Source organism: Branchiostoma lanceolatum, chromosome 17 (assembly GCF_035083965.1).
Source record: "Branchiostoma lanceolatum isolate klBraLanc5 chromosome 17, klBraLanc5.hap2, whole genome shotgun sequence".
Classification (NCBI taxonomy): Eukaryota; Metazoa; Chordata; class Leptocardii; order Amphioxiformes; family Branchiostomatidae; genus Branchiostoma; species Branchiostoma lanceolatum.
Window position 1 is genome coordinate 16,805,413 of NC_089738.1, and position 12,772 is coordinate 16,818,184.

Here is a 12,772-nt window from a genome sequence, read left to right on the forward strand (position 1 = left end):
TTTGTGTGTTTGCATGTGTGGTAATTTCAATACAGCAGAATAGTAGGAAGTGAAAATGATGTAACTACAGACTGACAGGAGGTGGAGGTCAAATTGGAGGTCAAAATATCTCCCCCACAGCCACAGGCTACGTTCCACATGCTAGGCACATTAGGAACACTGACATGACGTTAGGTCAAAGGTACCAAGAATAGGTCATCACATTTACTGCTCTCAATTTCCTACTATATATGCATGTCTGTAGCCTCATGAGATCCATTGGGAAAATGCATTACACATAATCACCGAGAAATTCATAACAATGGCGACCAACGCTTCGGCACCCGGCACATATGCTCAAGAAATAGTACTTTTGGAAAGCTATAGCTATATAAGTAGATAATATAATACCTTGAAATTGTATACAGTCCCGAAGATTGAGCACCGTGTTCGTCTTAAAATACGTTATATCATCATTGATGAATATAATCCGAAAATGTAGTATTGTAGCACCATATTGCCTTTACTATAGCCCTATCTCTGCTGAAGTAGCATTTTGGCACCAAAATTGTATTGATTACAGGGTTAAGCAGCATTGAGAAGGTTAACCGTGAAGGCTAAAATGTATTGATCCGTTAAGTGTCACCAAAAGGACAAGCACATTCAGGTCAATCAACCCCTGCCGCTGTCGTCTGCCGGTACATCGATAACAAGCTGCTGCCGCGCTGAGTGCCTGTTAATACTTAGGTCACAACTGCGCCGGTGCCCGTAGTGCGTGTAGGCCGGGACAGGCCCGGAAGTATCAATCATTCGCAGGCATCAGTGTCTGATGCATGGCGGCTACAGACGTGCATAGGGCTCGCCAGGCTGGTCTGCTCTCGGCGTAGACCCTCCATTCCGGACAGGCCCGGAAGCCACAGAATTTGTTCCGGTAGACTGCCGGATACCAGGGGATACCTCCTGGTGCTCGCACGATTAGCACACGGCATTGATTTGTTACCGGGTCCCGCGTTGATCTTAAGTCCGAGTAAAAATGATTCGGGGACCCGGCTGGGCCCAAAATATCCCGGCAACCGCAGGGTGTCCCACGGGACCACCTAGTGGTCATGCCCGACAGTGCCAAAATAAGAAGAACTGTATTGCGCGACTATTGTAGCAGGTACAAAGTATGGCAACAACATAGAACAAGACGTAAGTATGGAATAAAACTATTCACTACAACAAAATGACTATCTTAGGTTTTACATTATTCAAGAAGGGCTAATTTTGAGTATCATTGTTTTTTCTAATAACAAAACAATCTTTTATACATTTGCCTATTTTATATATGATAAGTAATAAGAAAGCCCGTGAACGACATTACCCGACGGGGCCCCTTCTTCCGATTGGGACCTTAGCATGAGGTGGTTTGTTCCGGATCCGCCGAAGGACGGTTATATCGGCTATACTGATGCAGATAACGCATTGGCAAATACACCAGGTCAGATGAACCTTCAAGCTATGATGCAATATTTAGATATTACGTGACACTAGAAGTGTTTCCGCCGGATTGTCGAAGGACGTCAACGGACGTATTTGGGTAAATGAATGCGATATAATTAACCTTGTAGTCAAACACGGTGCCTATATAAGTACCGCGCGCAATTGGCCTTGAGTTCTGACGACTGGACGCTGTGATACTAACAAGATGCTGTACGTTCTCGGAATCCTGTGCTTCGTGGCTTTTGCCAACGGTTTGTTGATATTTGTTATTTTCTATTGATGTCTTTTCGTTATAAAATAACTACTTTAAGATATGTCGTGTCATCTGAATGTTAGCCGGAGCAGAGTTTTTGAAAATTTGTTCATAAGAAAAACATTCTTCGATACTTTTGCAAGAAGACATGATGTTCTGTTATTCACGGTGTTAAACCAAGACGCCATTACGTCGACCAGTGGAAGGGTAGCTCTTTGTTGAGCTTAACTGCTTATAGATCACTTTCACCTTTTATATGCACAATGAATGATGATGAGATGACTAGCCGTCACCCAGCAGAATGGCGGTCAGGGAATGGCGCCTCTGTCTACTGAGGAGCCAAAGCCACCAGCCAACCACAAGCCAACTGTAGCACCTTTACCACCTGAACCCTTAGTCCCTTACCCTTACCCGTGCCTGAGCCCTCAACATAAGGAGGTTTGGGGCATTAATGAAGAAGAAGAAAAGAAGGAGCTTGCTTCATGCTTCATTTATCTTTCCTCCAGGCCAGACACAATGTGGCGGGAATCTGGTCCAGCCCAGCGGTGACGTGTACTCCCCGAACTACCCGAACGCGTACCCCGCCTTCCTGGACTGCATGTGGACCATCCCGGCACGCGGCGGCGGTGTGACGGTAGAGTTCAAGGTGAGGCAACAGAACGATATTTATCTTTTATTCTATAATTAATGTTGTAAGCTTTTCGAAACAAATTAAAATGATATTCCCGAGCTTCCAACATCTAGAAGACCTAAAAAAACACACATTTCTACTAACATCACAAAACCCACTAATTATAAAAAACGCGGGACTTTTCATCAGCCACTGCCTCCAAGGAAGAAGTCACCCCCCCAGTAATGTATGTAGAAAATTAGTTAGATGTATATGATAGACACTTGTTACTTTTCTAGTCTTTGGTATGACCCGGCCGGGGATCGACCTCGCGACCTACCCGTTCGTTAAGGCGAACGCTCTACCCACTAAGCCAATGCACCGGCCATTTATTGCTTTTGCGGACATAGAAATATAACCCACTTATTTTGTCTCTTTGTCTATCATTTTCAGGACTTTTCCATCGAGGAGCCAGACACTTTCCTCTTCTTTAGCCAATGCAACTATGATTATGTCGAAATCATCGTGGGTGACCGTTCTAGGGGTGAGTTGTTTTGAAGTACACTACGTAAATTTATCAGTCTATGGTATCCGTTGAAGCTAATTTCCTCGAGCATATGAAACAAAACAACAAGGAACCAAACAACGAAGTTCCATGGTGTCAAAAGTGGTAGGAAGACTGCAGCATCGAGTAGAAGTTGGAAATAAACTTATAGAAACAAGGAATTCAGAAATAAGGTATCAGTTGTCGTTATGCCATATTCTGAATGACTCCTAAACAGGCCGCTACTGTGGAACGGACATGCCCACCGCCATCACGACTAGGGGTGATGACGTCCACATCCGCTTCGTCACCGACGAGCTGATCAACTCCACGGGATTCCACTTCGCCTACGCCGTGCAGCACGAGCTGGCCGGCGGCGGTCCCTGTGGGTCTCATCTGGAGGGCAACTATGGCGTGGTCACTTCACCGGGGTAAGCTTCTGTTTCATTCTCTCTGTCTGTCTGTCTCTGCCTCTCTCTGTGTCGGTTTCGGTCTGCCTCTCTCTCTCTGCCTCTCTATCTCTCTCTCTCTCTTACTTCTCTTACGCCGTGCAGCACGAGCTGGCGGGCGGCGGTCCCTGTGGGTCTCACCTGGAGGGCAACTATGGCGTGGTCACTTCACCGGGGTAAGCTTCTGCTTCATTCTCTCTGTCTGTCTCTGTCTCTCTGTGTCGGTTTCGGTCTGCCTCTCCTTGTCTCTGTCTCTCTCTCTCTCTCTCTCTGTCGGTCTCGGTCTCTCTGTCTCTCTTCCTCTGTCTCTGTCTGTCTGTCTGTCGGTCTGTCCGTCTGTCTGTTTCTGTGTGTCTCTCTCTCTGTGTCTCCTTGTCTCCCTCACTGTCTCTCTCTGTGTCTCTCCCTCTCTCTCTCTCCCTCTCTCTTTCTCTGTCTTTCTCTCTGTCTCTCCCTGTCTCTGTCTTTCTCTCTGTCTCTCCCTCTGTCTCTCTCTTTGTATCTCTCTCTCTCTCTCTCTCTCTCTCTCTCTCTGTGTCTCGCTCTCTGTCTATCTGTCTGGCTGTCTGTCCGGCTCTCTCTCTCCCCCCTCTCTCTCTCTCTCTCTCTCTCACATTCTCTTTGTCTCTCTGACGGTCTCTCTCATATTTCTTCTCAGATATGATCAGAGGAGCTAACTGTAGCTAGAATAGGATGGCGTCCAGGCTGATTCCAACGGTACCATTCCAACCTAGCACCTACCTTGGTTGGAGAGAGGTAGTAAGCAAAGTCGTGGGGAAAGTTCTGAATGTGCGACGGGGTCTTTATGCAGATTTTGACTATTTCTGTACAGCTTCCCTGACTGTCTGTCTGTCTGTCTGTCTGTCTGTCTCTGTCTCTGTCTCTGTCTCTGTCTCTGTCTGTCTCTCTCTCTCTCTCTCTCTCTCTCTCTCTCTCTGTCTCTCTCAGTCTCTCTCTGTCGGTCTCGGTCTGTCACTCTGTTCTCTACCTCTCTCTTCTCTCTCTGACTCTCTCTCTCTCATTTTTGCGAAACTGGTGTGTAGCGCAGTTATACAGAACATACAATAACAGATGTGGTCATAGCCTTATGCAGATGCTGACTATTTCTGTACAGCTTCGTGGGAAGCTTTCGAATGTGCTACAGGGTCTTCATGCAGATTCTGACTGTTTCTGTACAGCTTCCCTGCCGGCTACCAGAGCGACGCGGACTGCACCTGGACCATCCACGGTGAGGGCTATCCCATCACCCTGACTTTCACTGACTTCGCGCTGGAAGATGGCGGCTTCTTCTCCGGCTGCCCGTACGACTTTGTCGAGATCTACGCCGGACGCACAAAGATTGGTGGGCAAACAATATGTTACAGCTTTAAGTTCAAAAAAATCCTTAAGATTGTTGGATTCTTTACATTAGGTTGAGACTTTTCGTTGTTTGTAACATTTTGAACAAACGAAACATTAGAAACATCTAATAGTCGAATCGTCTGACGTGCCACTGATGTTTTGCTCTTTGAAAAGACACTTTATACAACTTTCCTCACTCCGCCCAGGTGTAGAAATGGGCACCCGACTTCAGTTGGGGAGGTAAAAGGCTGTGGAAAGAGAGGGTTGGGCCCCACCTCCCAATACTGTGCCCTAGACAACAGTGGATAACAACCTATGACCTCAAAAAGGCTATGGGACTACCTTTACCTTTACCTTTTTATACCGAATATCATCCGTATATACGTGAACACGCCCCCGTATGCTTACGCTCCTTATGTTCCAGGCACGTATTGTGGTTCTGACATGCCGCCCCGTCTGACCACCATCGAGCAAGTCAGGATCAAGTTCCAGTCCGACTCCAGCGTGGAGGAGCAGGGCTTCAGGTTTGAGTACATGATTGATGGGCCGCCCACTACCACCATGAAGCCAGAAACCACCACGAAACCTGGTCTGTTTCCCACGTCTCACGTGTATATTTCACTTATCCTAAGCCCTCCCCTTTTCTTCCCTTTCGAAACTGGCAGACAAAGCCGAACGTTCTCGGAAAAACGAATCTTTCAGTATTTTAGTCTTCATATAACAAATGATTAACGCAATGTTGTAGTATTATGTGGTTTGTAAACAAAAATTGTGTATATGTACTCTTAATCTCTCCTTTTTGTTACATGTTCTTAGCCCAATGGGATACATATGTACATCAGGGTATTCACTTTTTTCAGGTGCATTGACCGATAGAAACATAAAATTGACAAACATACAAATAGACTAAATAAATGTAGTTTCTGTAGTGGCAGTCGGATTCTAAAATACGTTTTATGATTATGATAAGGGTGTTTGATATTCTACTTATGAATAGATAACATACTTTTAACATATCATCATGTTTACACAGAGGGCAGCGGAGAAGGCAGCGGGGAAGACTTGAGTGAAGACAGCTTCCTCATCTAGAAACAACCGTCAACAACGTACAAACGCTGAAGCAGTTGGAACAAACAAATAGATATTCTATTTGATTATGAAGCCATAATAAACGCTACGCCACACATGCTATTGTAATTGAGTTCTTTGTACCGAGGGCTGTGCCGAGCGTTCACTTCATTCAGCTATCTGGTCTCGAATAGTTTGCCAAGCAAACTTAAACGCAGATGAAAAACATCATACCTTGTCTTCGTTCTCTTTATTCTATAGCTAGGACATGCTGTATGTAATATGTTATGTACAGACTTTACGAAGAAACTGAGTGGAAAAATTTCCAACAACAAAAGTGCAATGGTTTCCACGCGTAAATGGGGGTGATAGATTTGATAGAGCTTTTCACACGAAGGCTCTAACGTTGCACCGTTGATATCACGCACACACACAGAAGATGAATTAAAAGACTTTGGCATATGTCTTTTTGCCAGAGTGCGATAGTAGTATCAGAGGCAAAAAGTTTACCAAATGCCAACAGTTGAAGCATAAATAGCCTAAGATAGTTACTATGGTAACGGTGACGTATTAGGAAGGGGCGTTATCGTGTGTCATGCAAGGGACTTCCACACAGGTGGCTAGATTCTCACGTAAGGATCGTCCAAAATGATCCTTTGTACAGTCAATGGCCTTCAAGCTCCAATTCATTTATTTGCTTATTTCGTATAAGCGGTAAACCACCTTTAGGCGTAACGCATCAGATTACAAGTCAAGACCCAAAACCACAAGAGTACCTTGCCGCCTTAAACATAGATACTTTTGTATACACAAATATCTTCTCAAAGATTACCTGCAAAGCTCTGAGAAAAGGTAGTAGACATCACAACGAAGTTCCTCATATGGTATTATCTCTCTACAATGGGTTCCACTTCCACATGATGTTCATGTTCCCTAATTATCTTTATGTTACTAACAAATATACGCCACCAGCGAGCCTCTATTAGACGTGGCAACACCCTCGAATCTTCGTTCGCAAAGCCAATCCGAGAGACAAGCGCCATCTTGTGGTTTCTGGCTAAACTGCATTGAAAGAGTTGATCCGAGTTTTATTTCCATGAAAAATGGAGATATTGTTTTGGGTGTGTCTGTTTGTTTGGCTGTCTGTTTGTCTGTCTGTTTGTCTGTCTGTTTGTCTGTTTGTGTTTCCGGACTACTGTAGTCAGCATAACTCAACAACCTCTTGATGGATTATGATGATATTTGGTATGTGGGCAGGTGTTGTGATGCCAAAGTTCAAGGTCGATTTTGGGCCCCCTGGTATGTGACCTTGGTACTGCAGCAGAACTTTAATTTTTGTATCTTTTGACCTGGACGTGCTATGGTCTTGATTTTTTGGTGGCAGATAGCTTGTTTTGGACAGTATTCCATAAGCATTGGGCTGAGGTGGATTTGACAAACCCTGGTATGCACGCAAATGGCTTAATCAGGATCAACCTCATGCCTCATAGAACACGGAGTCACGAATCCTTGTATGAACAGCGCTAAAAGAGTACGGTCTAGAAATAATTGGGCCCAACAAGCGCGTGTTTGAGTCGATCGATCATACATTCCCTTTCCTTTATCCCACCTGATATAAAAAGTATTCAAGATGAAAGCTTGTTTATTGCTGACAGGACTAGTAAGGAAAGTGATGGCACCCAAGCGATAGGTCGGACGTGTACGCTTTCTTGCCCAAAACAAGGCAGTCAGCGCTAGCGGTGCGAGATGGCCTCTTGCGGATACTGGATGAAGTCCAGTTATAGATTCCATGAATATCGTGTCCTTTCGTAGATGAAAGGTCATAGAAGGTGGTGCGTATTTTCTCATTAAACTCGATGCAATAGCCTAATTGATGAACGAGATCTTAACTTAATAAAAACGTTTATTCCGTCTAGGGGAGCCGGTTGCACTTCTGCAGTAAATCGCTAGGTTAATGCTTATACATTTGTACATTACCTGTGTAATTGCGATTCGTTGAACAGAAACTAAAAAAAAAATATTATTTTAGATTTGATATCTCCTAATGAATTAGTTCCAAAATAAGAAGGAAAAACTTTGAAATAATGTGATGGACAAGAAGCCTTTTGTTAGCATTTTAAAGTGGATTTGCAGCGATCCATGGTTAGATTATGTCAAGATACGTTTAACGTTATTATTTGACCTTTCAGATTATCTGAAAAGCTGTAGATATTTCTGCCGTGTTACTAGAGTGTGTTAACCTGGAAAAGAGCTGTGTTTTGTACCGGAAAGGCAACCAGTCGTATCGCTGGTTAGTTTTACCCGGGAGCTTAAACAAACCGCCGCTAAGTGTATGTGTCTAGAACAACAAAACCCCATCATTTCCAAACACAGGCCTTAAAAACACCGAAAAACAACAATCACAGAGCACCACGTGACCATGCAAGGTTTAGCCCTTGACCTATTTCAGTGCTAAACATAACCTTTGTGTCTTTGAATTCTATTTGGTTTGGGCCATTTCGTAACTTTTTCGTCTTGTGATGTCCTACGACGTTCTACGATTGTGATACAATAAATCTATGGTTTGTTAAATTGAGGGTCATCTGATGCCTACGATCTTCCTGCAACTTTAAACCCACGAAGGTCCTACAGACGTTCCCTTATTGTACGTCCTTTCTACGACTGCTGTAGATTAATTCTAGCACTCTTACGACATGAAGTCGTGCAATGCATATCTAAAGTGAACACGACTGCACAACTTTCAAATCGACCAAATCCTGTAAGATTTAAAAAAAAAGATAAACCATAGGTTGTCTGTGACAGGAGCTTAACATCCCTTTACTAGAGGCTGCAACCTCTAAGCGACCGCTGAGCGACTAGATATTTTCAGTTCGCTCAATAAATTTCATACATAAAGAGCGAACTTTGTTGCGTTTTGTGCATATTGTTGTCCTTGGAATCATACTTTTACATCTTGCATCATATTTCAATATCTCAAATCCATTATGACGGTCTCTGTACGGTCGCTCAGAGATCGCCGTCTAGTGGAAAGGAGGCTTAAGCCTATGTTCTAAATGTGCGGCCTACAGTTTAGTTATTTCTGTGCTTTGCTGTGGTCCAACATCGTCCGTCCTTTCAACGACTGTTGTAGATAAATTCTAATGATACATATCTCACGCGAACGCGAACGCGACCAGACAACGTTCAAATCCACAAAAATACTGTACGACAAAGAAAATAATGAATAGTAGGTCGTATGCTACAGGGACTTAAGCCCGTGCCACTTCCCTGGGCCTAAATATGCGGCCTTGGTGTCTTTAGGCGCTGAGATCGGGTCTCACGCCAACGCCCTTCCGTACAGGTGAGCCCTTAAGCAGGGAAACGTTTCTAGCCAAGCGTGTCGTCCTCGGATGATGCGCTGCCCTTTGACCCCTTGGGGCGGAGTCACGGCATGCTAAGCCCCCCTCGTGCCCACACAGGTAACACAGGTGAGCACCACACAGGCGTAGTGTTGTCTTAAGTCTCTCATTGTATACCTGGTCAGCGCACGGGAGCTCGTAACATATGTGAGCGGAATACACTGGACAATAGCAGCATACGGTTGTTCGTTATTTCAAGGCGCCCCTGGATTTACATGTACCTACACACGAAGGTTTTTATTTTAGAACCGTAGCGGGGACTGGACGCCGGGTTTTCCAAGTCAACCAGGTAACATCACGTTCGCGTGGAGCGTAGTTGGAGTTTAAGCACGCGGGACGTCGCAATAAACTATCACACCGTTGTGTGGAGGGCCGGCCAAACTTGGAGGTACTGCCGGCTGCAGAGAGGGGTCACGTTTTCGAGGAGAGTCAATGTTTGCCGCAGAACAATCGCAGGCGGGAACACCTGCACAGATGGTCTTTTGACCTCAGCGAAAGGACAAGGAGTAAATTTCACCTGCGTTCCCGAAGTCGTGTAAAGGAGGACGTGGGTTCTTAGAGAATGCAAGGTGAGTTATGTTTTGTTGTTGTTGTTGTTGGGACATTTTTAGGGTTAAGTAAAGACAAGAAAGGGCGTCAACCAAGTAGTTAACACGAACCCAATGAGTCAGAAACCAGTTCTACACCTTCTACAATTGCATAGTATCATAGTCTACACACTGTGCGTGAGGGGGGGGGGGGCTCCGTCTGGAAACAACCTTTTAAATCGTTCGTTTCATCCTTTCAAACGCCGACGCTCAATAATTAATATCCCGTCGGTTGCTATCTATAGGGTAGGTTACAGCCACGACAAGAGGCAATCCCCTGGATTTGCTGCACGTGAAAACCGTTTACGTCGGTCAATAGGAACAAACGTGTTTTGACAAGTCTAAGTCTAGACTATTTTTATCCACTCACATTCAATTATCTGCATAAGACATCATGTATGGAGTACACTACATATATTTAAAGAATCCGACTTACTTGTGAAGGTGCTATATGGCTGGACAATATCTTCACAAATATGTGCTACTAATAGTAATCTCTTGTATTAAAGCCGCACTGAAATACTAAGAGGCTACTTGAAAAAGCGCTATGCTTCACTTCAACTGAGGGTGACTGCTTTAGCTTTCAATAGTCCTTAGTGTCTAGGAAGTCAATGCAGTGACTCACGGTTAGATATCGAAATAGATTTTAGGTATGTCGGCTACTCTTAAATTGATAAAAAGAGGACAAAATGAAGACGAAAGCAGGGCGAAAATAATCTCCAAGCAGATCTACACCGGGCGCGAAAATGGTATATGCTAGCCAGAGAAGGTCCAGTCAGCCAGAGAGGGTACCGGGCTGGCTGGACTCTCTCTGGCTGACTGGACCTTCACTGGCTAGCATATACGATTTTCCAGCCCGGTGTAGATCTGCTTGGAGATTAGGGCGAAAAGGGGGCACAATCTTACAAATAGCGTGATGTAGGATTTTGTGGACATAAAAGCAAAGAAAACACAGTCCTAACCATTTAGACACAGCGACACAGAGAGGCTTTTGTCCATACCGCAGCTAGAGTTCCCCTCTGACAATCGTGTTATATATTTACGTCCCGTGTTCACACATGTAAGTTTGTTTACCTGTCCTGTACCTGTACAGGTAGCCCATAGGTATAGAGTTGCACACCTGTGTTGTATATACCTGCCTACGCACAACAATGCTAATCACCTGAGGGCCACGTCAATCAACTGTTTGGTTATCAGATACAAGATGAAAATAGAAGAAAATGGGGAAGCCAACTATGGGGGCTAGGGAAATCGTACGTTTAGGCCGCAGCAAGTAAATGTTATGGATGACATCCTCTGCAAACCCCAAATGTAACGCGAGAGCACGAAAAATTACAAAATAGGTAAAAGAAATAAGATGCCTAAATGTTCAAAATAGAGACCATAAACGCTGTAATAAGAATTGAAGTTACAAAACAATATCACAGCCGACAAGTATTTTATTCCTGTATTCAAGAAACGTAGTCTAGTATCATTTACCAAGTTGGCAACCAAAACTCGTGGCTATCGCATGACATGTTTTCCCACTTTCCGTATTTTGTCATTTTGAATATCACTGGTGGGGAACAAAAATAAAACTGAATGCATTAGACCGATTATGCACGTTTCGATGTGCACTTTCTCCTCAAAATTCTCTGTAAGCTCTTGGAATTAAAAAAAAGACTCTTAATCACCCCTGTTAGATAGATGGAACGGCCCAGAACGCCTTTCTCGATTTAATAAAGCTTACAAAAACACACAGCCATCTTGCTGTTTGCCGAACATCATTAAGTTAATACACAAACATACAAAGATGGTAAATTGAAAAACAATCTACGTTTTTTTGTTCTTTGTCCTTCTTACCAACCCAGATATTTCTTCTCCTTTCTGTTATAATTTTGAAAGAATTGGCTAAATCTAAAGACAATATACAGTTGTTTGCTCTTTGTCCTTCCTACCATCTCAGATATTTCTTCCCCATTGTGTTAAAATTCTAACTGAATTTGCTATGTGAACCTTATAACACGTTTTACGTGGCATTGTGCTTGGCAATTAGATCCCCCCCAATTTCATTACCCCGGGGTGCTTGTCAATTTCTCGTTAAGCGGGAGGAGATTGCGTGTCGTTCTCATCGATTGTTCTGCCGTCCTTAAACGGAGGCCGTCTGAGTTGAACTAGACTATAGCGTCTAGGTGCACCTGTGTGTGTGTGTGTGTGTTTGAGTGTGTGTGTGTGTGTGTGTGTGTGTGTTTGAGTGTGTGTGTGTGTGTTTGAGTGTGTGCGTGTGTGTGCGTGTGTGTGTCTGTTTGTGTGTGTGTGTGTGTGTTAAGTCTCTGTTGTCGAGGCTAACGTTTGTATGCCTGCAAGGTTAATATTTGAATAAAGAATTGAATTAAGAATGGAATTGAAGGTACGTACTCTCCAAGCAGAGGCTGATGGGGAAGATTGTGACCTTTTCATATGCCCCGTTTTCTGTCGGCAACCTTCTGTTGGTGGAGAGTGAAACGCATGTACACACACACACACACACACACACACACACACACATACACACACACACACACACACACACATGCACACACACACACACACACACACACACACACACACACATACACACACACACACATACACACACACACACACACACACACATACACACACACACACACACACACACACACACACACACACACACACACACACACATACGTACATGCAGACCAAGTACAGGGCACTTTCTACCATTTTCTGCCCCAGAAAAGAAGCCTAGTCGGCCTGATCGCCCCTCTCCCGTTCCGGGTATTGCGTACAAAGAGGCGGGCTTGACGCCAATCTAAACAGTGCGTCGTGAAGCGTTCCCACTCCGCTCAGGTTCCCAGGACCGCACCTGTAAGAGTATATCCACTGTAGTCGCTGAGAACGATGTTTTTCTGAACTGTGGGCTTAATACTTTAGAAAAAGGTCAACCGGTTTGTTGAAATAGCTCATAGGGTCGGAGCGGAATAGAGAGAAAGAGAGAAAGTGTGAGAGAGGTACAGCTAAAGAGAGAAACACGGAGAGAGAGAAAGAGAGACAGACA

At 44.3% G+C, this 12,772-nt stretch overlaps 2 protein-coding genes across 2 annotated transcripts; both read left to right on the forward strand.

The window, feature by feature from the left end:
• The first annotated feature begins 1,597 nt into the window (after nt 1-1,597).
• Nucleotides 1,598-3,317, forward strand: LOC136423429 (procollagen C-endopeptidase enhancer 1-like). Its single transcript, XM_066411570.1, has 4 exons — nt 1,598-1,712; nt 2,221-2,360; nt 2,778-2,868; nt 3,107-3,317. The coding sequence occupies exons 1-4, from the start codon at nt 1,667-1,669 to the stop codon at nt 3,301-3,303; spliced, it is 474 nt and encodes a 157-aa protein (XP_066267667.1). The 5' UTR covers nt 1,598-1,666; the 3' UTR covers nt 3,304-3,317.
• Nucleotides 3,318-4,010: 693 nt separating this feature from the next.
• On the forward strand, nt 4,011-5,747 carry LOC136422486 (tumor necrosis factor-inducible gene 6 protein-like). The gene is made up of 4 exons (XM_066410256.1): nt 4,011-4,021; nt 4,496-4,659; nt 5,083-5,247; nt 5,692-5,747. The coding sequence occupies exons 1-4, from the start codon at nt 4,011-4,013 to the stop codon at nt 5,745-5,747; spliced, it is 396 nt and encodes a 131-aa protein (XP_066266353.1).
• Nucleotides 5,748-12,772: the final 7,025 nt, after the last annotated feature.